The sequence below is a fragment of the Mytilus californianus genome, unplaced genomic scaffold (genome assembly GCF_021869535.1).
Source record: "Mytilus californianus isolate M0D057914Y unplaced genomic scaffold, xbMytCali1.0.p SCAF_4, whole genome shotgun sequence".
NCBI classification, from domain to species: Eukaryota; Metazoa; Mollusca; class Bivalvia; order Mytilida; family Mytilidae; genus Mytilus; species Mytilus californianus.
In genome coordinates this window covers 78,844,281-78,871,736 of record NW_026262690.1, presented here as the reverse complement: position 1 = coordinate 78,871,736, position 27,456 = coordinate 78,844,281, and the positions used below count along the sequence as shown (strand labels likewise).

The window sequence follows — 27,456 nt, the reverse complement described above, 5'->3', positions numbered from 1 at the left end:
CCAAGACCCTACATTTGACTAAATGTACGAATTTAAACGATTCAGAGTAAAGCTGATGGACTTTACAGAGTATAAGCTTTGTATAGTTGGTGCCAGTAGGGACAGACAGCCGCGAGTTCTCGCAGTATAATCGGCTGTCAACTTTGGGTTTGGTGTGTTGGTGCCAGCATACATGGATGGTGTTGTACTTATCTAGCTTATAATGTTTTTCGGATTGATTTGAACAGGAGTGCACTTTATCATGTTGACACTGTCAAATTTGTCTGGTCATGATGATTGGCAAAACAATCACTTTGATGCTGGCGATTGTTGGTTCCCGGTTAGTTTGAAGTCAGTAAAAATGCACAAGTCATACTAATTTGTCAATTTCATGTTGGTGCCAATGAGAACATATCAACATTATTAAGCCAGCCAGCTTGTTTTTGTTGATGCTGTAAACGGTTGTTTGTTTATACTATCAACTGTTGTTTGTTGATGCTATCAACTGTTGTTTGTTAATGCTGTCAACTGTTTTTTGTCGATCAACTGTTTTTTGTTACTGTTGGATAAACTTTTTTTTTTTGCTGTCAACTGTTGCTTGTTAATCTTGGAGTCCGTATGGGTTCAATAATCATGCCAACGCAGCTATCTTGTCAATTTTAAATTGGTTATGTCGACATCAGTAGAACATATATATCATGCTGTTTTTGTTTGAGGAGTTTACATTGTTAGCAATAGTCATATGAAAGACTCAGTCTAGACATGTGAGTGTTCTCCGCGTCGCTGCAATATATTGTATATGGTGATGCTCCAACTCAGATGTAATAAAGTGCAACACTTCTCTGGCTTAGTCGGGATATCTGTGACTGTGCTCTGATCTGACTCAGTTGTAATTCAATATAAAGATGCTCCGACTTTGCCTAGATATGCATGTTAGTATGACGAAGCTCTGACTAATTTGAGATGTACAGTAATACTCCAGTTCAGTTGACATCTTATATATATATATACCAGTATATATTGTATATATCGATGCTACGACCTGTTTGTGTATAGTGTGGTGAATCTCCTACTCAGTTAGTTCAGATAAAGGACGACGAATCTCCTGCATTGGCCCATATGCCCCCAGCATAGTACTCAATCGCCATTTCGAATACATAAATTAATACGACATTTTATTACTTCAACTCCTTAAAAAGGTTTTGAATACATTTCAACCATATATCACTCCCAAATTTGCTGTTTAGTCGAGAATTCAGATCTTGTTGAGCAGGAGTGCATGGTCTAGAGATCGAAAACTTCGTTCACCCGCTCTTAAGACTGACGATGTATGATCAGTTGCTTCCATATATACTTGTGTATTGTTGTGTATTGAGTCTTTGACAACGTATACTTCATTTTGTAAGGAACAAAATTTACTGTAATATTTCTTCCAGTGAAAATTATATTCCATAATATTTCTGCCAGTGGAAATAATATTCCATAATATTTCTTCCAGTTGAAACATTATTCCAGAATATTTCTTCCATTTGGATCTTATGTTATAAAGCTAAAGAAAAAACTTATCTTCCATGTGCATGCCATCTTGACCTTCATATGTCGATTTATTTGATTATTATTGATATAGAATTATGGTGTCCTGGATACTTTCGTCGTATTATAACACGATGTACTGGAAAACACATATCGTCGCTTCATATTGTTAGCCGTAAAACACATGTGTTTAACTCCTCTGTACTATGTAAGTATTATGTCCTCCAATGTTTTCCGAGTGGAATATATGGTCGGTATTTAGACCCAGAGATGGTTTATGACTGCTGTTCATGCCTGGAGCTGAGATGTACTATTCCCTTTTCGAGAGTAGTTGTACTCCTTATGCTAAGGTGAATGGAGTTCATTACCAAAAACAAGTTATCCCATGCCTAAATCCAGTGACTACCGATGATAAAGCAGTGTGAGAGGTCTTACTAAGGACTGTAACCCCTATAGTTAAGACAGGTATTTGGCAGTTTCTAAGCACTGACACATGTTGCACCATTCTAGAACAGAAAAAAGAAGATTATATAAACATATATCAATGGTAATTGTCACTTTATTTGCATAGAACTTAGATTAAATACATATAAATGTTGTCAGTGTCTTATTTAGGTTGATACTGTCTTTGTCATACAGATTTTGATTAGTTCTAACATTTAAGTAAATAAATCTTAATGTTTGCGCGAACATCCTTTACTGGTGGAATGTATAGGACGGTGATTTACTTTTCTATGTGGAAGACAAATAGATGTATATTGTATGATGTTAATCCCACGTTTTAAATTTATCTAATTACTTATGGGTTACTTGTCTGTAGCACAAAGTATTCATTCATCAAACAATTTAAAAGAAAAATGATAGGAGGTAGTCATTGTTAAAAATACCTTGGATACATGTGCGTATGTGTGATAATCTTTTATTTTTGTTCGAACTAAATGCATATCAAACATGGACGTCTGTTCGAACTAAATGCATATTCAACATGGACGATGAAGTAGATTTAGTTAGTATTTGCTCGACTGTGGGCTCAAATATATGTAAGTAAATTCATATTTTGTTTTTATATGAATAAAAAAAAAGTGGGGTATATGTCAATAAGACAACAACCAAACAACACCGTGAGTGACACTAGAACCAAAAAAGACATCTTAGATGTTGCCTGTAGTTTAAGACCACAGAAACACGGTACTGGCCTCTCAGAAGTAGGTTTGGTTTTGTTTCTTGAAAACGGCGAACTTATTTATTTGATTTGCAAATTCGGAATCGCAATGAGTATGCAAAGAGTTCATACTTTCCTTAAAAACCTTCCCATTGACAAGCGTGAAAAATATCGCATCTATTGTGTCTTTGTCTTTCTTCGCTATTTGTCTGTCCATCGGATTGAGGTAAACTACAAAGAAAAGCTAGGATAACGGCGTATGTAACAAGAGATCACTATAACACCCGTCCTCTCCCCTGCCGAATAGGCATACGTTATAGTAGTATTCTCATTTCATGACGCGTGGAAACCAAGCAGTTTTCATTGAATTATTATTTATGCAGATTCGCTGTGTCTTATTTTGATGAATAGAATAAATCAGATATATAGACAATTATTATTCTCTGAAACCCACTCGATTGTCAGATATTTATTCAGGACGTGTTAAAAGTGATAGTAAATATTTTCACCGTAGATTCTATCGAGCTGGTATCTAAATATTTAAAAAATCTAAGGTCGTTGAAAGTGATGCGATTTACAGAGAATATTGATTCAAGTTTCAAAGTAAATATTGTCTTAATTCAGAAAATAAGGTACCGCTTAACAATGAGGATGGTAATGACATAGAAACCATCAGTTGAAATTTCAATTTCGGAATGGCAGTGGGTTGAATTATATAGGTGTCTCAATGAATACTACATTCGGAAGGTTCTCCTCTGGAACATCATCAGCCCAGTGTAACATTGGAGAGAACATACAGGATGATTTAACTGATTTTCAGGGAGAACAGTCATTTCCAGGTAGGGTAAAATTTCAAGAACTTGATCCTTGGTCGACAGTCGGATGATGATTTTCATTTTTTTTAGCCGGACCTTTGGTTCTGATGAACAAAGATTATTTTTCAAGGCACGGGTGTAATAGGTAGAATATTTTCATTTCACTGGATGTGTTGGTAAACGCAACAATGATTGGTCAAAACACACGTTATTTTGGAGTCGCACGCAAAGTATTGGAAGGAGAGGACATAGGAGAGTTGATAAGACAAAGTGTAGACAAGTTTATGCGCTATTTATTTTAGAACCATTATGAAATATAAAGTTCAGGTATCACTATAAATGAATCATGCTTCATTTGATTGTTTTAATTGTTGATGTAATTTGACTTATTTTTAAAATATACCGTGCACAACCACTAGCTTGAACACATCCTCAAAGATCATCGTGACAAGTTGTTTGAAACTTCAGCTCGAAAGCTTCTAGTATGTTTATTGTTACTGTGTATGTTCTTACTATGTTATGTTTATACTGCCAAGTTCGAATGAAAAGGGTCAGCCATGTCAAGTCGTCAACTCTGCGACCTCAGTTCGCAGTATGTCACTGATCAATTTTATCGTTTTTATCGTTTTTGGTCGTGTTACTATTTTTTCTACCTTTCTTGTCTATTTAGTTGTTTACATACGATATATATACACAAACATCCCCGTATGATACAAAGTGATGAAATATTTAAAAGATAATGGAAAATTTCAATGAAAGTTGATTTGATAATTCACGGAAAAAAATGACCTCCGTACAAAATAAATCTTTTGAGAAAAATATGTACATATATGAATGCATTTATATCGATTGTCGATAAAAATGCTTCTAAAATGCATTAAAACCCTATTGCATGCCGGTACTCGTCACATTTTCACTAAATGTGAACGGTAATAAAACCATCTAAAACAAATACCAAGTGACTGAGTGGAACGCAGTCTTCATAAAAAAAGACAGTAATAATGTAAATAGTGAACCTTTCTTGCATCTTTAAAAATTTACTTGGCAAACACTTAGTAAGTTACAGGTTTGCACCACGTTGTAGGTCCTCGCTTGTCTTTCCGGTGAAGAACAACAATAAAAGCACTCTTCTGGCTTTGCTTTTTTTCATGGCCGCCCGGTAACGATTTTGTATTTTTTTTAATTCATTTTTTCTCAAATAAAATTTTTGTTATCAAAAACGCTAAAAGTACTCACATGTCGAGGCCAATGATGAATGCTGGCTTTTTCACTACTCCAGGTTTCAATAAAAAAGAAAAACCAGCTGGCCATCAAAATCATCCATTTCTCAGTGTTTGCTTAAAGATTGACAAAGGATCAAGTATGGTATCTTATCCGTAGTTTCGATAATCCTAGCGTGTTTACCAAAATTCTGATTATTGTATTAGCAACCAGTGACATTGGAATGGGTAAACCAATAGCTAATTTAATTTCGTTGAGATAGTAATTCGTTTAAAGTATATGACAGCATATTGTAATTTTCTCTCGTAAGGACACTGTAATTATTCAGTTCTCCTTGTAAAAAAAAACTTAATAAGTTTCAACTTAATTATGAAGGCTTTTCTCATAAGTGACAATATACATTCTATTGATAAGATTTAAAGGCAAAGGTGGTCGAAATTAACATACAATTTTGTTTGTGCGTTTTGTTCCTAAACCACCGTATTACACAAAAGGCTGATAGTATTTATTAAAAAATCGAATCACATTTATGCTGGATGAACGTTGCCAAGAAACTTATTCTGATGTGATGCTTTTTAACTCAATCGATTTCACTTTACAAATGTAAATTATTTCAAAATGAGTTACTCCAACATAGGATCAGAGGGTTCTCTCTGGTTCTCTGGTATCTCGGAATATTTAAAGGAGTTAAAACGTTTACCACATACCGTATCATGGACTCCTAATATGCCATGGACTGCTTGGACATTCTTAAGTCTTAAAACAGGTCAGTCCACTTGTACGCTTTCTAATAAAACTGAGTGAAAAAAAAAAGAAACAGTAGAAAATGGAATAAAAAATGTATATATGTTTGTCTTTTCTTGTTAAAAATTACATCTAATCATATTTATTAATTTACTGGTATTACATGATTGGTCGAATACCTTTAGCATTTTGGTTTATATATTATTTAAACAATCTGATAATGTTATAAATTAGTCTACCACACTGTAATAAAACTTTTTTTTCCATCTGAGACAAAACGTTACATATAGTTTTGCATGATGAAAGTTTTGGAATTACTGTACAGATTAACGAAACATAATTGTTTGTTATTAACAGAAAATTTAAAACAAAGTAGTACTAAACGTATTTTTGAATTTTGTGCCGAACAGGCTATTTTTGGTAGCAAAAGAAAACATTGTTTGAACGAGGTAGTTTAGTTGTTAACTTGTTGGGTCGAGATGGCTGTAAATAAGCTTTTGTTATAGGAGAGGCAGTCATTCCGGCGGGTGTCTGAGAGCTGCCCAGGCCCTGCGAAGCTGAAAATTGAACTTTTTTGCATGGTTTTGTCTTTTGAAGTGTCTACAGTTAACTGGGTTGCACAAAAGTATATTATTCTTTCAAACTTAAGACATCGTTTTACCTGCATTATGTGTTTGATAAAAAGTATCTATGTAATTTATGGCCTTCTCAGTGTGACGGCCATTCGAGGTAGTTTGTTATAATCATTTTTTTATCTAAAAAAAAACCAGTAAAATACGAGCCTCCACTAAATACTTGGAATCTCATGTCTTACGTCACAATACTGTCATTATAAGTTACTTTAATAGTAGTGTTTAAACGCACATTATCTTGATTCTAAGCACATTACAACATAATCAGCTTCCCAAGCATGGATCGAAGCTTCAGCCTTGCAGAAGATTGTCATCCGTATTCAATCCTAATCCGATTATGTATTTAGAAAATGAATTTCCGGTGTCATATATCATCTATCATCTCGAAAAAAGCACCACAGAAATCAAAGTTAACGATAAAAACAATGCCATTATGGTATTTACAGTTGATGTCATTTTCTATCACTCATTGATTATCATTGACACTGCAGCTATTCAATGTATCAGTTGTTCAAAGTACAAATACGACTAGTCCCTACACGACTTCTACTAGCGATCTCTTCATGCTGAGCCATTTGAAAAACCATTAATAAACATTCAGCCCATCAGAGCCACTTTCTAATTAACATGCATACGCTTAACTGTCCTCTGAAACGGATGTTACCTTCAATAACCATTTGTAGGAGGTCATACCTGGAAGCATAAATTTGCCACTAGTATCAGCACTCCTTTAGGCTTTGACCCCCCTTTTTCTCTTTTTTTGTGTGATTTTAAAGACTTTGTAAATAAATTTTCTTTATAATGTTTCAACTTATATTCTCTTATTTAATGTTTACATGCTCTTACAATAACAATACCCAATAATTCTTATTTTCCAAAGAACAGATCCGAGTAGAGAAAGAACACAAAATAAGAGAAAATGAGTTGCAACATTAAATAGCACAAAAATAAGAGCAAAAAGGGGGATCAATACCCTTTGCATATGTACCTTAAATACAAATTTTGGATTTCCTCCTTTGGTTGGATGCCTTGGACTCTTAGTTTCTTTGTGTACAGTGTATCAACTAAGAAACCCCCCCCGACACTAATTCCAGAAGACTAACCTTCCTGTCTTTTGTCTTTACACTGTGTTAAATGTGTTAAATGTACTGAATCACTCTTGTAAAATAGCAGTCTGTACTGAATCACTCTTGTAAAATAGCAGTCTTCAATGATGTTATCAAAACTGCAGTTGAATATTGAAAATTTAATTAGTCTTTCCAATGTCTCTTATTTTTGATTTGATTAGTTGATTAATGTCAGTCAGCACACAAGCACACGTTCATGAGTCGTTGGCTATGCCATGGGAATAGAACATTTTTTTTATCAAAATGAAAATAATATTTAATATCAAAACTCACCTATACAAGTATATCAAATCATTGTATAAACAATATGAACAAAAGCAATAATTCACTCACTCACTGCAGTGGAAGAAAATGGAACCATATCAGTTTATATTTATACATACAAGCCTTGAAAAAAAATTATTTATAAAGTCTATATACATTTTGTATGTGGAAGGTAGAAAGGCACACTAAAGTCGGGAGAACAAGATACACTTGTGAACCATTTAGTTCACATATGTATAGCAATTACCGGGTATATGCTTTTCCATGAGGGGAATTTTTATTTTAAAACAAATTTAATTACTATCATATATTTTATCACTTATACACATGCTTAGGCTTAAAAAACTGTAAAGAAAATCAAGATATTCACTGATTAAGTATATTTCTTTGCCAAGTTAAATTTGAAGTCAACATTTAGGTTATCAAAAAATGTCAAAAAATCAAATAAATTATTTATCAAACAATAATTAAATTATATTTAAGAAATAAGCAGAAAATTGTTGATTGTATAGGGAGTAGTCATGAATTCTTTTCAATTTGATTTTGATTTTTTGTGTTATGTTAGATTCAGCTACCAATTAGGTAAGAATATATTTATATTTTGAATTATTCATATTTTTTTCATTTTATATAACATAGAGAGAGAAGAAAATGTCTCCTTCTAAACCCAACCCTAGAACATCAATGTTCACGTGACAATCTTTTTCATAGCTGCCATTTTGATATTGCTGTAAAGAAGGGAAACCAGTGATTCAGCTAAGAACTGGTCATAGTACATTTGTCCACCTTAAATTTTTTCTAAATGTCCTGAATGTCTTGAAAAATTTTTGTTATAAAAATTAAATTGACCTGAAGCTCCTGCGTCTCTTTTCACAAAAAAAATTTACAGCAATAATTGATCATAATTTATACTAGAATGTTCATGACTTGCAAGTAATTTTTCTTGTAAGACTATTTTTGTGAAAAGACTTGCTGTTCAAAGTCTAATTGATTCACTGGAAAGTTTGAAACCTAAAATGGATATAGGGATAAGCATTGTGTCTGCACTACTGGTGTCTTGCATTTGTGGGAGAAACTTTTGCAAATCTAAGGTAAAGTCATCTGAATCAAGCTTCTTTAATGTGAACAATATTGATTGGAATGATATATATTGAAGTTAAATTCAAATCAAACTGACCAGCAGAAAAAAAATGGGTAACACTTGTATAAGTTTGTATGGAAGTTTAATAGTTCATCTAGAGTTTGATTTCTGTATGATTCTTTAAAATGTTACGATTTGTTGTAACCCACCCCACCTCTCTCTATGAAAGTGTGGATCTCCCTCCAAAACAAATTTACATTAATATAATTCAATCATTGCATTATATGGTAGTCCTGACTGAATTCCGCTGACAGGTTGTGCAGTCATCAATTGCCATTTAGGAAATATAGATCATTAATATACAATTTATGAAATTTTAATTAAAACTTTTTCTCTTTTATTTTTCAGCTCTTGAAATAACCGGAGAAAATTTAGAGGATCTTTTAGCCTATGACGATTTGTTTCTGGATTATTTCAATGCATTCCTGTCTCTCCCTGTAAGTATGTTGATCCCTGTACTGTTAAACGTGTTATGTTTAAATCCTGTATTATTATCCACAGAACCTTCATTTGTATGTAACTCACAGCCTAGGTTAAATCATTTAAACCGTTAAGTAAGTGGGTAAACTTCCAAATTCAAATATTTTAATGTCATGAATAGAAAGTCCAAACAGTTTTATCTGATTTATAAGATTGAATACATTAGAATTGTATAGAAAAAGATAGTAGGTTGTCAAAATTTTATTGTTTGCATTAAATGGGAAAAAACAATGTATACTGAAATCCACAATAATCCAAATTTTCTTTTTCCTGATGATTTGAATGCATATCTGGTATGGGATTTTGAAGAAAACAAATAGTTCAAAGGGTTGATACTTTCTTTTCATCTGAATTCTTAATGTAAGGCATTGTTGTTAGGACATTACGCTAAGTGTACTGTAGTCATAGTTCATGTGTGAGAGTACAAATGCAAAGTTATTTAGGATTTGTTTTTAAATTTAAAAGACACAATAATGTTAATTCCAAAATTGGATTATAAAAAAACTTGAGCAAAGTCTTTTATTTGTCTCTGATTTAACGCAAGGAACAATATTAAGATATTTTTGTTGCACCTTTTTACAGGTTTATTATATACATGTATATATCAAATGAACACAGACGAAAGATAAACATTGTAAAAAATATGGATATCTACATGTAGGCACAGTGTCCTAGAAGACAGACTTTTTTATTGGACCTTTTAGCAGTGGCCCGACTTTAAAAAACGGTCTAAAACATTCTCTATAGCTATCACTCTTACTGTGAGAATTCTTGTTTCCCACTTTTGAGGTTGTGAACTTGGGACTTTCTTTTGGTATTTCCATAAAAAATGGTTTCTCATAATCAGAAATATATTGAAAATGTCTTGAGGTGCTAAATGCCTATTTTTGGTATTTCTCCAATTATTTGAATATGCATCTTGTTGAAAAAAAAACGAGTTTCATATAGCTTAAATAAGTTGAAATGGTCACTCAACTATTCAAGTTAGTGGTAATGATTGTCTAGTGTCAAATGCCCCTCAGAGGGCAAGTTTTCAGGGTTGGATCCTCCTCCTTTTGTTTTTTTCTCCCACAAATCATGTAAAAATTGTTGAAAATTAGACTGGAAAGCCGCATAATTAGCCGAAATTAATTTCCATCATATACTGTAGGATATATGTGAACAATTTTCATGTATCATTAGAAATTTGTACAGATTTGTCACAAGTACCAACAAAATTACCAAATTTTATGAACTATATAGGTATATTCCATAAGATATCAAGAATTCCATCTTAATAAGAACTACTTCTTTTTTCTAGTAAAATCCCCAGGTACTCAATTGTAGCTATTTGCATTATGAGGGGAGTCAACATAGTTCTTCTTTGTAACAACTTTTGAAGGGTTCTGCAAACAAAATCGATTTATATGTAATATTAAGTACTTACAAAAGTGGTACTTTGAGATATTATTTTAAATTTTACAGCATTTGTTGTTTGTGGGAATAATTGTTTAAAAACATACTATGTGTATGTCCTATTTAGTCAGGAACATAAAAATGGTTTTCATCTATCAAAAAATGGTTTTTTGTTATTTGTAGAAATTTGTGTTAATGGTGGATCTTTGATTGTATCTGTAAAGTTTATTCACAACTTTTATAGACTTTCGGAGATTTAGAGCTGGACAAATTTTATAGACACTTTTTTTCTTCCTGTTGAAGATTTGAATTTGACCTCTAGATGTCATTTAGCTATTGGTGTTGTTAGATTGTTGTCTCATTGAAATATACTGACCATCTTTTATTCATATTGGAAGAAACTGAGTAAATAAAAAATCTCTTTGTAAAGGACAGATAATATATCAATAGAAGTTATTACAATGCATTGTGGACATTCGCGCTACTGATCTATAAGTCTTAAGAAAAAGATGATGTCTAATTTACTTTAAAAGTAGTTCTTTTAATGCTTAAACCTTAAAACATGTAAATGGATCTGAATTTGATGTAGTTTTTAAATCCCATTAATGTTTTTATTGTTATCAGGTTTCTATATTGGTTGATTTTTTCATATCTAGAAGGAAAATTGAATCATAATTTTCTCCCGATTTCCTTCCCATTGATTAAATACTGGACTATCGCTGTTCGAAAATGGCTTAATTAGGATGGAAATTGATGTTATGATGTCATAAATAAAAGTTTGTCAACAGATTTAACATCCAAATGACAATCAATAAATAACTTATAAGCATAATTGATTAAAATACAACCCGATATTAACTTCTTGACAAAAGCGAACCCTTAAAGTTACAACCATGTATTGATTTCAGGTGGAAACTTTATTCAGCGGTTGTTATGTTATTTGATTAGAATTAGATTTCAAATGAGAAACACGAGTTATGTACAAAAAACAGGAAAACTTTTGTTAGAAATGTGTTTGTATAGATGCAGTTATAGGTTATCAATATTTTTGTACATGGTTGTCATTGTTTTGCAGAATATTTCTACAATTTGAAACGGTTGAATAATTAGGTTCAAAAATGCCTGGTGACACAGATACTTTCTAGACTTTTTTTTCTTTGCTTTCAGTTCAAATGTGTATTTTCATGATGACTTATTACACTAATCTATTTAGAGAAATATATTCATCGGGGAAAAAGTTTGGTACTGTGGATTTGTGGTTTTTTTTTATACTGATTTTCCTGGATTTCTTGGGTATAATTGAAACACGAAGTCGATGTATCAACAGAATACTTATTTCATATACTAATGCTTTAACATGCAAAATGAGTCAAAACCATGAAATAAAATTTTCCCTCAATTGTCAAAAATTTGTACCCTTAGAAATAGATGAATCTAGAGTAATTTAATATACATGTATATGCCAAAGACAAGGCTGTATTTTCAAATATATAAATTGCAAAATCCTAGATCAGTGTCCACTTCAAGCATTGGTTCTTGAACTACAATATTTTAAAATGAGGACGTTCAATGTTTACAATGGACAAAACAAATTTATATAACAGCTTATTTCGTACCATGTAAATAACTGTATATGGTTAATTATAAGTGTACACTGAAGGTCACATGCCGTATTGTCCTTTTGGGTTTTAAAGTAAATTAATCGGATCCTTATGGTTTGAAGACATGAAGTCATTTTAAATGTAATACTTCGAATACATATTTCTCTTCATACAATTCGGTAAAAAAGTTTACCGTTGTAATATTGTTACGGTATATTGCTCCTGTTTTATGTTTTCTGTCACTTATTTATTTCTGTTTTGAATTAAGACTTGAAACAGAGGTTATGATAATCTTTGATTACTGGTAGTGATAATTAAACATTATAATTTATTCAAAATTTTGTAAAGGATAAGAATCAATGAAATATATCATCTCCTTACTGAAATTTATTAATTGTGTTTCAAATCTTTTGTTGTCTTTTATTATTTAAAACTTGGACTCTTTATAGCTTACTGTACAGTTTAATCACCTGCATATTTTCTTAGGACATTTAGTGACCTTCAGATGCTCTTTACTGTTGGGTTGCTGTCTCATTGGTGTTTATCAACACCCCCTTCTATGTATGATTACTGTTGATTTTTGTGTCATTTAGAGCTTGTTTTCATTTCTATATTTCATTTAGCAGTAAAACCAGTTTAATAAACTAATTCCAGTTCTACCATTTCAATTTGATTCTATAAATCCAAATGATGATCATACTGAAATTATTTCTGATGAAAGTTTTAGTGTTTTTATATTTCTTTAAACACTCAGAGAATTTGCAATTTTGTAGAAGTTTATTTTGATTTGAAAAGGGCCCAGTACATATGAAGTAAAAAAAATAAACTGATGTCTTTTGGGGTTATTTTAAGTCTGTCTGATAGGATCATGGATCTCACAGTTGTTGTAAAATAGATTAAGAAGCTTTTTTAATGAAATCTGATAAATCTTAACTTGGGGAGCTACCATTTGATTTTTATGGGGGGGGGGGGGGGGGGGGGGGGGGGCTAGGATGAAATTTGAAAAAAATAGGCAGGACAGGAGTTTTGAGTAAAAAAAAAGGCAGGATGAGACACTTTGTTGATTATGTTTAGACAACTGTCTATTGTTGATTATGTTTACCTCTAGTTCATATTGGATAGACAACTGTCTATTGTTGAATATGTTTACCTCTAGTTCATATTGGATAGACAACTGTCTATTGTTGATTATGTTAACCTCTAGTTCATATTGGATAGACAACTGTCTATTGTTGATTATGTTTAACTCTAGATGTCTTTTGGTTTTGTGTCATTCGTTTGCTGTCTGATTGATGTACACCATGAATCTCCTTTTATGCATATTTCAAATGGGTAAAATATTAATTTGATCTTTTTTACTAAAGTTATACAGCATGTTTGTACCAAATGTTTCTTAAGTGGTTGTACATACTTGGTACATACTTCTAGGAGCCTTTACAATATTCAGAGGTTTAAGTTAATAAACTTTTCTTATATTGAAGAATGGATCCTTACAGCTTGCTGTGTGGTATGAGTTTTGCTCATTGTTGAAGGCCATACTGTGACCTATAGTTGTTAACAACTACGTCATTTGGTCTCTGGTGGATAGTTGTCTCATTGGCAATCATACCACATCTCCTTATTTTATTCTAGTTATAAAATGAGGAAAAAAAATTCCTTAATTCTTTAAGCTTACAAAAATCTTCAATGTTTGCGTAATGAACCAAAAATCAAATAAGCAAGGATCAAAAGATAGTATCTTAAGTGTGTTACACCACTGTCAAAGACTAACATTTTAATTGATTGATTATATTATATTCAGTAGAGAGCACTTTATCAATTCTTTAAATGTTATGTAAATGATAGAAAATTGATATTTACATATTTTGCCTAGTCATGTGTCAAGGTATAAATATTACCTATGATTATAAATTCAAAATTTTTCTATTGAACCACTTAAATTATTGGTAATATTTCTCTGAAATAAAATTGAGTTCTTTTTAAATGTCAGATCTATATTTATCCTTGTTTTTAAAAGTCGAGAATATGACAGAATAATTTTGGTTTGGATTTTAAATATTATGAATTTCTTATTTAATGATTTATTGATATAGATCTTTTCATTTCTGTGCTATAGGTACTCAGGTGATGAGCCTCTTTATTTGATTATTACATATTGTGGTTGAGTGGTAATCCATATACAATTGATAGGTTGATGGGTACTTAACATCCAGTGGCAGATATAACATGCACACTCAGGATGATAATACAGTAAAACCTGCTATAAATGTCAACTTTTTTAAACAAACAACATGTCTTGTCATGTCACCTTCTTCTTGTTCCCGCTGAAATAATATCTATGCATTTTGAACCCCAATTCAAAGGTCACTTTTCTTATAAGTTCATTTTTATTTTGTCCCAAGGTTGACATTAAAATGCAGGTTTTACTGTATGTTAGTGTCTTATGAGTATCCATTGCTTTGTACCTAGACTGACAAACTGATTTTTAAAGTTTTAGCTCATAGGGTAAAAATCCCCAGAAAGTCATGGAAACAGACCAACCAGGCATTGTCAACTCTCCAAACTGATGATTTTGCTTTGTTGTAGAAGCAGCAGGGCGACATATGAATTAATTTCTGTTACATGTACTAGTATTCAGACTAATTTTTGGAGTACAATAAAGTAAAATGAATTATTACTTGCCCCATACTGTCTCTTTGATAAAAGGAGATACTAGTTATTAAAAGCTTGGTTATTATTAAGGCATAGATTATTGAGTTATTTCCCTTTGCTTTTTTACATTGATTTCTGTTGAATTTGAATGAGACTCTCATAGAAAGACTTCTTCACGATTATTCTAAACACAGTGACTTAAGGATGTACTTAGGTGAGGTTTAGGAATTTGTGTCAGATGTTCGGACTCCTTGGTTTTTTTCCTGTGATACAGGGTAAAATATTTTGCCCCATATTAAACACCCAATTTTCTTTCATATAAGACTTCAATAGCTCATAAAAGGTCATTTACCAAAATTTAAGCAGATTCTAGATTGTTTTTCTTTCGATTTGAGACCCAAATAATACCAATGCAAATAAAAAGTAAAAGTCCGAGTCAGCCTTTTCCCGCCATTTTTTAAAACTCAAATATCTCGAAAAGGAGCTCCATAACCTATCAATATTTTTAGCTTATTTTGTTCCTTAACTAATGCTCTTCCGACTTAATTTATCAATTTTAAATTCTAGATTTTTTTAATTTCACCTAAGACTTAGTAAGTACATCCTTAAATCATTATTTGTAAGCTTTCCAAAAATGGATCACCAGTTGTTTTATTCTTTTCTGGAGAGATACTAACAGACCACAAAATCTGTTTTCTTCCAAGTGTAGTTCTATTGAGAATTTGAGACTGTTACAGAAACTATTTTTTAAAGTGAGAACTGTTGAAATAAAATTGTCTGTGTAAACTGCTGTTTGAAAACAAATTCCAAATTTACAAATAGGAGAATAAATATAAAATCCTCATTAGATTTTGTTAATAAAAAACCAAATATTTATTTTCAGGTATTTCCACAACGCCTCACGTACAATCGTTTGACTGGTGCCTTTGAAGAATCTGATATAAATGAAAGGTCAATCCATAGTAGTAGTACCCGTGGTAACAACAGTGATGGTCTGCCCTATGGACCAACAGACGAAGAAAGAGAGCGATTGTTAGAATGGGCAAGAACTGACAGACTGCCACTTTTCCTCAGGTAAAGGTTTTTTTTTTTAAGAATTAAGGACATTGTCTTTTACTGTGGACTGGTTATTATATTGGGAGAAACCAATTTTCGTGGATTTTGTGGGTTTAGGTGAACCAGGAATTTCAATTTTTGAGGAAGTACAATTTTCTATAGGCTAGTGTGCAGACTTTGGCAAAACCATGTAATCAAATAGCTAAGAGAAAACAATTTTTCCTCAATCAAAGAAAATTGATACTCACAAAAATAAATGAATCCACAGTATTAAAAATATTAAACTTATGCAATGTTTATAAAGGAATTGATAAATACTTAAAGTTTTTGTTGGCTTATCTACAACAGCTGTTTTATGGTATACCATTGTTCATTCATGCACACATTCATCTGATCTTCTCGCTGAACAAAAAAAATGTTGCCTTGTCTTCCATATGAGGATGAAAAAAAGCAATGAAGAAGACAAACAAAATATGACTCCTGAGATTGTAGAAAACATTTCTGTCTCCTGCATTGTTTCACTATTTCATTCAAATAAAAATTGCTGTTATATCTGTTAAAAAAAAACTAACTTTTTTGGACTTTGATTTTACTGAATAATTTTTTTTTGCATGTTCTAAAAGCACAAAAGGATTCATAGCTGGAATCAAATTGACATGTAGAAGAAAATTTGTCGTGGAACTTCAAACAATAGATTTGGCATTGGTATATGTTGATAATGCAAAAAAGACTTTAATAGTCAAAATATGTGGGATAGATGTATCATGTGGTCATTGTCCTACTGTTTTATTTTAATATCAAACCTTTCCATTAAAAATTGTAATGGAATTTTGCTTCTTGCAGTTTCTGACATTGTTACGTATAAAATTGCATAAAAATTTGCAAAAAACATTTATACAGTGGCAGTTGTTTGGCAATTCAACAATGAGTAATCTAAAAATTGGGGATAAAATTTGACATAAATCAGTTCTATTAGGACTTGTGTGTGAAAAGAAATTGTTGACACATTATTTGAACACATGTGAAAGATTATCGTTTAATTAAATGAAACGTTCAATTTATCTTATAAATGACATTCAAATACTCTTGATAAAGTGCAAAATATATGTAAAGAAAACCTTCTTCAAGGAATGTGTTTGTGAATTAGACAGACTATGTACTTGGTTTGTTTGCCAAGGTTTTAATTTATTACGAAAGAAAGTTTTAAGTTCTTCATACATCATCTAATCCAATGAAATGACAATGATTATTTGTTTTTGTTTTAAAACTGTTAGTTTCATTATTTTATCAAAAGACCTATTATTACTTGTCTGCATGGAGATGAAAAGACTTCATTTGAAAATAATAGATAAGTTAAGGTTTAAACATATGAGAGTATAATTTATAAAGTTGTCAGTTTTGCTGTTTTTGCCAGTTAAGATGCATCATTTAAAACACAAATGCATTGGTTGAATCTTGTATCAATGGTTTGCACAAACGTCAACTAAAAATCATTTTAATTTGAATGAGAAATATAAGATACTACTATTTGATTAGGAACTACTTACTTCTATGGAGCACAGGAGTTCGTCCCTGGTTTCAAGTTGCTCACTTTATAGTTTTTAATAAAGTTTTTTTTTCTTTTTTTGTACGTCTTATCATCTTTTTTCTTTTTACTTGGTGTTGTCCGTCTTTCTTCAATTTATGATTTTTTATTACCACCTTCTTATGTTTTAATTTTCACATGTATAAAGGGACCATTCAGTAACTTTTAACCTTATTCCTTTGTATTTTTCAGCACTCAACTATTCAGGGAATTTAAATTATGTAAATTATTATTACGTCCACTGGACGACCGATACTCAGCAAGTCGTGGCTCTAGTCAACAAATCCGAGGGTATAGTCGGCAGTCAGAAAGTTATGTTTCTAGTTTAAGTAACAGTGCTGATAATAGTGCTCATGATGAGATTGACGATGATGACTTTGGCTTTGGAGAGGGACAGTATCGTTACTCTGCACTGTTCCCTTACCAGAGACCAGGAAGTAGAGCATATAGTGTTCCAAACAGAATTTATTTAGGTTCAGGTAAGAAATAATATATCACGAGGTAATTAACACCATATACAGATATTCTTTGCCAAAGGAAAAGACATGATATGGGGTATCTGTCCATGACACAAAATCAGTACATGTAAATTGAACAGTAAAAAAAACCCAAAAGAACAATCTTGTAATTAGAAGTGTTTGTCATATGAGTATTCTAAGTCATTGAAAACGTAAAACTTCAAGAAAAATAGTTTTTCTTTAAATCTAGCTTATACCACAAATTTCAAAAGACAATTGATATTTGTACAACAAGAATAATTACAGAACCCAAGGACCACATTCTTTTATATAAGATGTTAGAACTGAAAGACTCTTGAAATTTTTTAAGCTAGCATTTAAATGCTGATATAAGATTAATCATTAAAAGGCCTAATGAGTACATTTACATGTTGGTCCCCTAAACTAAGTAAGCACAACATACCAATTACTTATTGAAAATGGTTGACTTTTCAGAAACAACATACAGAGGAAGTACCAATACAGAAACACAACATTCTCAGGAAAAGGCTATAATTAAAAGTGCTACACATAGAAAGAAGAAACTGAAAGATGGAAAGTATGTACATATGTTATTTAGGTGACCAGATAACTATTTTTTTTTAATTATTGCTTGTTCAACATTATTCAATAGCTTTGTGTGCATTACAAATAAGATTTATAAAGAAATAGTGACTTCAATCTAGTACAAGTGAAATTTGTTAGGCAATAGTTTGCTATGAGATGTTAAAGAATAACAAAGACTATTCAAGCTTAACTCCATGCATTGGCATGGAAAATAGACACTTTTCTATCGTTGAATATTATATCTTGACCTCTAGATGTCTTTGTTGCATTGTGATGTTGGGTTGCTGTCTAATGTAATTTCAGAAATCTTAAGTCCAAGTTCATTTGTTACTTCATAATCAAAAACTTTAACTGATACAAGTTTTGACATTGAAAAAATTAATTACCGGTATGCCTTATAATGTCATGTAGAAAGAGCACAGTTTTTTTAGACCTTTAGTAAAGATCACCAAATATTTGTTAAATACTGTTACATACAATTTGAAAATTGCTATAGAAACAGATCCCCTCTCTTCATCAGTGTAGAATGTCATGATTAATCATCACTCAGTTATTTAAGTGTCATTTTTAAGATTTTACTGTGTACCATAAAGAAATGTTGTTTTCGAAACCGGTACCCGTATATTGATGTAATTTGTTTTTGTATAAATTATCTTCCTATATTTTACAGGCCAAATAGTGAAGCCAAAGAGGGTAAAGCCTCTGTGAAGTTTGAAAATCCTGGAGGTAAGATTTGTAAAGCTTTGTATGATTACTCATGGGCTGATTAGAGGCAGGGGCATTTTTAAGGATGTCCAAATATGCTTAAATTATTATAAAATGAATATGTAGACTGCCTTATTTAGAAATATTGGACCTTCCATTGCCATCATTGCATAATATAATAGATAACACTTTAAACTGAGAAATTTAATGAGATAAAATATTTCTTTTTAGGTAATTATCTTTTGAAAATAATAGTTCTGAATTACATGCATATTTATAAGTTTTGCATATAGCAGTGGTTTACTATCTTATTTCCAATATTAATATAAAATCGTAAAAACTAACAAATAAATCAATCATGAAAACAAATATTAAAAAATTGAATCAATAGTATCAGTGGCTTGTTCAAAATATTTGTGTAATTATTTGGGTATGTCACTTGATATGAATTTGTTCTTCATTTTATTTGTTTATATTCAAATTACAGATGATGTCAAAAAATTACAGTTGAAACAAAAAAAATATACCTCAGAAGCAGAAGAAGCATTTCTACGACATGCAAGGTATGTTCTGTGAAATGTAGTTCAATTGGTAAGAAATCTTGTTTACAAATTTATACGACACAGAAATACTGAAGCTTATCGGGTAATACTTATGTGAATTATGAAAATGAAATATGAATGTTGTAGCAGCTTGATTGTCGCTTATTTATCTCACAAATTTCCTTTAATTTCAAATTCAGTTTAAGGAATTTGAAATTCATATGTCAATTTGAATAAGGCAAAAATAAATTGACCATTCCTGAATATGGTTTACAGGACACTGTTAATTGCTTATTTCATCAGGTGTTTTCAACACATTTTACATATTTTTTTCTTCTTCATTTTCCCTTTTAGTTAGTAACAAAAGTAGTAAATCAATATACTTCTTACTTTGATTCATGTAGGGAGAGTTCCTGCAACATTATACAAACAACAACCAATCAATCATTATTATACCCCACGCAACGAGTTGCGGAGGGTATAATGTTTTTGACCCGTCGGTCCGTCTGTCCGTCTGTCCGTCAGTCCGTCAGTCCGTCAGTCCTGTTTCTTGTCATCGCAACTCCTCTCAAACCACACAACAGAATTTCACGAAACCTTTTTAGATAATAAGGACATACTATGTAGTTGTGCATATCGACAGGAAATTACGATTCGATTGTTTTTCTAGGAGTTACGCCCCTTTGAACTTATTTACTTTAATGTACTACAGCAACAGTTTGTCATCTCAACTCCTCTGAAACCACACAACAAAATTTCATGAAACTTTGTAGATAAGAAGGACATACTACATAGATGTGCATATCGACAGGAAATAACAATTCAATTTTTTTTCCAGGAGTTACACCCCTTTGAACTTGTTTGCCCAATATACTACTGCAACCTTTTGTCATCTCAACACCTCTGAAACCACACAACAGAATTTCATGAAACCTTTTCAGATAATAAGGATATACCACGTAGATGTGCATATCGACAGGAAATTACGATTCAATTTTTTTTCTAGGAGTTACGCCTCTTTGAACTTATTTGCTTCAATATACCTCTGCAACAGTTTGTCATCGCAACTCCTCTGAAACCACACAACAGAATTTCATGAAACTTTGTAGATAATAAGGACATACTATGTAGATGTGCATATCGACAGGAAATTATGATTCAATTTTATTTTCTTATACAATTTTTTTTTTCTTACAGTTATTTTATTTCTCCATTGACAACGTGGGGACGTGGGGTATGTGAGCGCGCTCACTAAGGTTCTTTAATTTACTTTAATTATCATTGACTTCAAGAAGTTGTAAAGGCAAAACAAAATCATTTCTGTTTCAAAGAAGAATGCTTTGTTTTTTTTTAGCTATTATAGGGTTGTTCCAGGGCACTGTATTATCTTTCACAACCAGTATTCACAAACTGATTAAGTAAATTGCATTTCACTTCACATTATTTTATGTGTTACAGGGTTTTGTCGGCCCCTGTTAACTATGAAGATTATATGAGACACCCACTGTTCGGAGATTTTGACTTCCTGTTTGGGGAAGAAGAACCTGATCCAAATGGTCAAGTTTATGTCACATTTGAGGATGAACGAGGGAGTGAAGAACAGACTGAAACAGATGTAAAGAACTTAGAAGGAAGGACAAGAATGTCTCTTCAACAGCTTAAAGAACAGATTTTGGGAACAGTAAGTCTTTGTTTTGAAGTTTTAATAACGGCATTTTATTTGTTATTTTTAAATCAGTAATGAAACCTCTTACAATGGAAAAATTTGTTATATTAACAGATTTACTATATCTGTATCAAAATCTTCCTCTTTACAAAATTCAATATCATGGATAGGCCACACCAGATATCTTTGACATGTTATTATTAATTTTGTCTGCAACTTGTCTTTGATAACATAATATTTGGTTTGACGTAAAAACCTCACATTGTAATTCACAGTTAATTGTTTATAACTTGAATTTGCAGAAAATAATTTGATATTTCCCACTTTAATTAATAAAGTAACATTATGTACCTCCATTTATGTGTTCATGTAGGAAAAATGATCATAATGAAATAAAAGAGTAAATAGACAACTGCTTATACTACTTATATGTATCAATCAACACCAAAGCAAGGCTTCCAAAACGGTCATATATTCCGGACATTTGTATAATGTCCGGTAAAAGTCCGGCTGGGTAAAGCATGAAACGGTCATCTACTTTTTAGTTTTCAAGGCTTTCTTAAGAGATGGTCATTTTAACATAATTCGCTATTTTTTTGACCCAACCTTTTGCCTTTAACAGCCACACATTTCCGGTCATAAAAGTGACATGATCATTAAGTACTATCAAAACAACCCCTACTTTAATACTTTCTCATTTTAATCAAGGCTAATTAGTTGTCGAACAGCTGAAATTTACCTGTTCAGGTGACAGGTAAACTATTTTGAACCGGACATTGATCGGTCTATTCAAAGTTATTTTCTTACATTTCAGCAGTTTGCATCTAATTAATTTAGTCAAAAAGATTTAAACTATCAGAAATACGTTTACAAATATGATTTGATGAAAAAATCAAAAAGGTGAAAATGAAAAATCGTCATAACCACGTTGTTTGAACCAGAGACATGTCTCTGTTTGAACTAGTACACGTGTGCGCAGGTGTGAAATTTAATTATGCATCCTAATTTCTTCAAAAAATGCTTAAATTGTCATTGATACCTTTATCTCACGTTTATTTCGAATATTTTCTTGAAGAAATAATGTAGAAAGAGCTACGTACACTCATTCATGCTTTGCAAACGTACACGGAATTTACGTATCCGTCTCTGGTCCATATTTTACCATTGTCAAGATAACATCCGGTATAAGATTTTAATGAATGTAAAGTTTTTGACAACGTTATTTTGCACAAATAAAGAGTCTAAGGCAGATATAAGTACGCTGATGTTGCACACTTCGAATGATGCACTGCCAATTTAACAGTTTACGTCAGAACTTCGAATTTGAATCAAAGAAAGTTTAATATCGTTTTTTTTTTAATGTCAATCATTGGGATGGCCAACTCAGCAACTGAATACCATAATTGCCTTTTGTTTATTTAGTCTTAAGGGATTAAAATCGGGATAATATATAAAATGTCCGGCTGGCTAAAAATAATTTTGGAAGCCCTGCACCAAAGGACTTGAAAGTGAATAAGTACTCATTTACAGGTTACTGTTTAGTCTTACAAAATGGGTATACATCCATATAGTAACATGAGCCATTAATGACGTATTAAAACAAATGAAAAAAATAAAGAAATTATTTACTTTGAAACATGAGCCATAAATGACATATTAAAACAAATGCAAAAATAAATAAGTTATTTATTTTGAAACATGAGCTATAAATGACAATTAAAACAAATGTAAAAATAAATGAATTGTTAACTTTGAAACATGAGCCTTAAATTACAGTTAAAACAAATGGTAAAATAAATAAATCATTTAACTTGAAACATGAGCTTTAAATGACCATGAAAACAAATGTAAAAATGAACAAAATATGCTATCTTTTTATATTTACTTTGAAACATGAGCTATAAATGGCAGTTAAAACAAATGTAAAAATGAATAAATTATTTACTTGGAACATGAGCTATAAATGGCTGTTAAAACAAATGTAAAAATGAATAAATTATAAACTTTGAAATAAGTTTAATAGAGAAATTTAATTGCTATATTGTAGCATGAAGGAATGGAAGGTTTTAAAGAATTCCTGAGTAACACAGCTGGTTATGCATTATTAAATTTCTGGCTGGACTGTGAATATTATAAAGATGCCATGGAAAACTTTGAAGATGAGAGCAGTAATGATATTAGAAATAGATTATTTAGGTTCGTATCCTTTTACCTTCCATTGATAGGGGACAGTGTGGGAAGGGGAGGGGAGGAGATATAAGAAATATATTGTTTAGGTTGGTAACTTCTCTTACATTGAATTGATGGGGGAATTTTGGGAGGGGTGGTCTGTTGATCTTACTTATCTAATCTTATCTCCTAAATCCCTCCCAGATAGTCATATCAGTATGCACCTTATCTTTTCCCATGCCCCACTTCTAGCCATTTGTATTTCATTTCTCTCAATGTTCATTTATCCATTCTTCTAACTTATTTATTAATTCCTAAGTGATTGGTTTTTGTTTCCTTATGATACTTACACAACAATTGACTCTTTTGTTGACTATAAGCAGACACATCAAGCTATTTCAATTAAAACTCCTCAAATGTTACTGTCAGTAATTAAGTCACTGTAGATGGTAATTGGAATTATGACAGTTCATACATGTTGTAAATCTAAATGTCTTGAAATTCAAGTAAGAATTTAATTTACAAGGAAAGAGTTTAAGAATTGCCGTAATAACCATCTAAAATTCAGAATGTACCACAAGCCTAATCAAACAAACCTTACCAAAGCCTTTATTTTTAAGTAACCAAATTTGATATATATTTTTTTCAGGGACATACAAGACAGATATAAAATGAATTTAACAATTGATGCCAAAAACAGTATAGCCAAAGCAGCAAGTAATGCTAATCTAAGCCATACAGTATTTATCCGAACTCAGTACGATGTGCTAAGGCGACTGAGGGCATACTGGGTACCAAGATACCTCATACATGTTGAGAGGGAACTTAGCCTTAGGTAAGCCTTTCACAAATATAACTCGGTATGATGTGCTACAGAGGCTGAGGACATACCAGGTACCTCCTTACATTATAAACATAAAACTTAGGCACACTATTATCTATTGGAGTTCATACAAATTTAGTATGATGTGTTAAAGTTGGCCAAAAAAGTCATCTGGATATTTTGATATTTTATACAATAGAGAGGAACATTTTCCTAATTAAAATATACTATAGTTGTACTGGCAGTACAATTTTTAAAGTTTCAGTACTTTTATTTATGGGGGACTATATTTTGTTGAATTCATGAATTAAAAAAAAATGATTATACACAATAAAATGTTGATTTGTCATGTGCATAGTCTGAAACCATAACCAAATGATATCACATGTACTAGCAACCACAAATATTGGACGCCACAAGCACATAGAAATAATTAACAGTATTGCTTCTGTTTATGTGCTACACTTGACTTAAATGGAGCTCTTCATCTATGCTCCAGGTTTTGATACAACATTGTTTATTTTTATATGTCATTTATACTTACATGCTTTTAAGAATTTCATGTTTACTGGTTTATTTTTTCAGCCCTTATGCCAACAGATTAGAAATACCTAAACAATCAGCGAAGACATTTACTCCATTTTTTCCTTCAATCTCATTGGTCAGTTCCATGCCAGTGTTACCTGATGATGTCCTAACCTTTTCCAAAACGAAAAATTGGGAGCATCTTAGTCAGGGTGGTCGCAGACTCGATTCCAGGATATCGTCTGCTAAATTTAAGATCGGACAAGCACCACCACCCACTTCACAGAGGTGAGGTTATAGTTTTACGTAAAAGTGGATTATTTTTTTAAAACTTTAATGTTTGATGGTGACACGAAAACTTACAAACAGAGGGTTATAAAATGTTTAAGTTGTAGTTTTTTTTTTTATAAAAGCAAGGTTTTGAAACCGAATAAAAAGATACATGCAGTGCTATTTCAGTACAGTGATATTTCCATTTGAGCATTTAATTAGTAATTTGGACATGACTTTCAGAAAAGGACTATGACATAACCTGGGTCAGTCCTTTGTCAAACATCAAGCTGTGTTAAAGTTATGACATCAGAAAATATATAAAGCTTATCTACATCTGCCTGTCAATCATCTTCACTTATGTGACAACAGTTGTAGTTAGCCTTGCAAGGAGATAAGTTCACCTTTCTGTATGAAAGAGATATAGTCTGACAAAGGAGAAAATAAATTTCTATTTATGAGATCAGAAAATTAAAGTTTTATATAAATGTAAAAAGGTTTATAAGATTTAACAACTTGTCTGTTTGATATTTTGCACAGACGTGTACTTGCACAGTTGAGGTTTGTATGGTGCAACATCCTAATACTTTTTGTGTGATTTCATCATAGCTAAAATAATCTACAAACATAAAATTCCTTCGTCAATCAGATTTGAATAAAAGCAAATCAGTAATCCACTTTTTCAAAATTTGGCTTGACTTAGTTCTTACAAAAGAACTGATAAAATAATTGCAAAAAGCACAGCAAATGAAATTTGACTTGTTCAAAAGAAATTGTTTATGTAATGAATATGAATGACATGAACAAGTCTTATTCCCGTCATTAACTGGACAAGAAAGAACTAATTTTTAGAAATACATACAATCAATTCTTAATGGATATTCTGATTGTACTCCACCTTCATATTTTTGTCCTCTTATGTTTTTGAAATAAACTGAGAGGTTTCTGTAGATCAGGAATATATTTGATATTCATATTTATATTTACGCTAAGAGAATAGAATTATTTTAGCTATGATATTATTTGACTTATACCTTCACTTATCACCTCTTAAATTGAAATTATTCATTAAATGAAAGCAGAAAACATGCTTACATTAACCATTTTGCAAGTGGCTAACTCTGTATAGAAAAAGAAAAGATTTGAAATTTGTTACCAATTGCAATCAGAATTGTCACACAAGTAAAATAAGTGAATAGGCTACTCTTTATAGATGGAAGGTAGGTAATTTTCTGTTTATAAAATTTATGATTTTCTGGCTAATTTGGTGTCATCTTTGGGTTGATTACCAAGTATTTCTCATTAGAGTTTAAATAAATCTCTTTGTTGGTAAAAAAATCTATAATAATCAATTAAAGATTTGATATGCAAGTTTGAGATCTTCTGGGTGCATTGGATTATGAAGATGTAAAGCATTTGATTAATTTAGGGATATATACATGCCTTATTATCAAACTATGAAATTTGAGGGAGAAACAAACGAAATATAGGTTAGGTATGACCTTTAAATCAAAATTTAGCTCCTAAAAGAGACAAAACTTTAATTTTAAGGCACTTTAAATATCACTGCACTTAACCTAACAGTTATACATTGTAAATATTCAACAACCTATGGTGGAGGACCGAAGCAGAGCAGTATTGCTTGATTTGATATAAGTGTTATCATTATATGATGATGTATTGTTTTGTATAATTATATTATAATAGATATTTTTAGAATCACAGATTTTAGCATTGCTTTCCCAGCTATTAAACAAACTTCTAGCCTTTCATTGATGTTATATACCTTCAAGACTTTGTAATTATTTTCTGTTACACTTTTCATGATTATATAAATCTTTCACTTTTTTTGAATGCAAAACACTTCTTCTTCAAAAAAAAAATCTTCTTGTCCTTCACTTTCCATTTTATGCTTTTATTATATTCAGAAATTATTTCCAAGCTAAGAATTCTTTTCTTCCAATTTTTTTTTAGTTCAATGGAAAGATTTTTTTATGCGTGTATGACTTTAAATGAATGTGAAAAGAGTTATGAGGGTCAGTTAAAATCACTTGTTATCATTCAAATTTTTTTTAATATTGTCTTTTAAATTGATACTTTGTTATACACTAATTAACATAATTTTTCTCCTTTTACAGATTTGGCTTAGATAGGTTTCAGATAGCACTGGCTACAGATAAACTTGCAGGCGGACCCTTTCAACATTTCTTAACAATGTAAGCTTTGCACACACTACAAGTTATTCAAAAGTTTTGTAGACTTTAGATCATTTAAAGTTTGACATTTGATATGGACAGTTTTGTTA

General features: G+C 31.4%; 1 protein-coding gene across 13 annotated transcripts in view; it reads left to right on the top strand.

Moving 5' to 3' along the window:
• The window catches only part of LOC127738576 (uncharacterized), a 57,881-nt gene that overhangs the window by 2,269 nt on the left and 28,156 nt on the right, over positions 1–27,456 (top strand). For 4 of the 13 annotated variants that reach the window (XR_008000117.1, XR_008000116.1, XM_052249874.1 and 1 more), the window contains exons 1-13: positions 5,224–5,476; positions 8,967–9,055; positions 15,630–15,820; positions 17,580–17,866; positions 18,341–18,443; positions 19,122–19,177; positions 19,644–19,719; positions 21,157–21,379; positions 23,412–23,560; positions 24,183–24,368; positions 24,942–25,169; positions 25,692–25,712; positions 27,290–27,367. Coding sequence is in view for 11 of the 13 variants with exons in the window: in XM_052249874.1 (XP_052105834.1) it covers positions 5,329–5,476; positions 8,967–9,055; positions 15,630–15,820; positions 17,580–17,866; positions 18,341–18,443; positions 19,122–19,177; positions 19,644–19,719; positions 21,157–21,379; positions 23,412–23,560; positions 24,183–24,368; positions 24,942–25,169; positions 25,692–25,712; positions 27,290–27,367 (1,835 nt within the window). In the remaining 2 variants the exon portion in view is untranslated. Of the gene's footprint in view, positions 1–5,216; positions 5,477–7,989; positions 8,060–8,966; positions 9,056–15,629; positions 15,821–17,579; positions 17,867–18,340; positions 18,444–19,121; positions 19,178–19,643; positions 19,720–21,156; positions 21,380–23,411; positions 23,561–24,182; positions 24,369–24,941; positions 25,170–25,691; positions 25,713–27,289; positions 27,368–27,456 lie in introns of those variants that run through there. The other 9 variants (XM_052249876.1, XM_052249884.1, XM_052249879.1 and 6 more) reach the window with 7 other exon arrangements.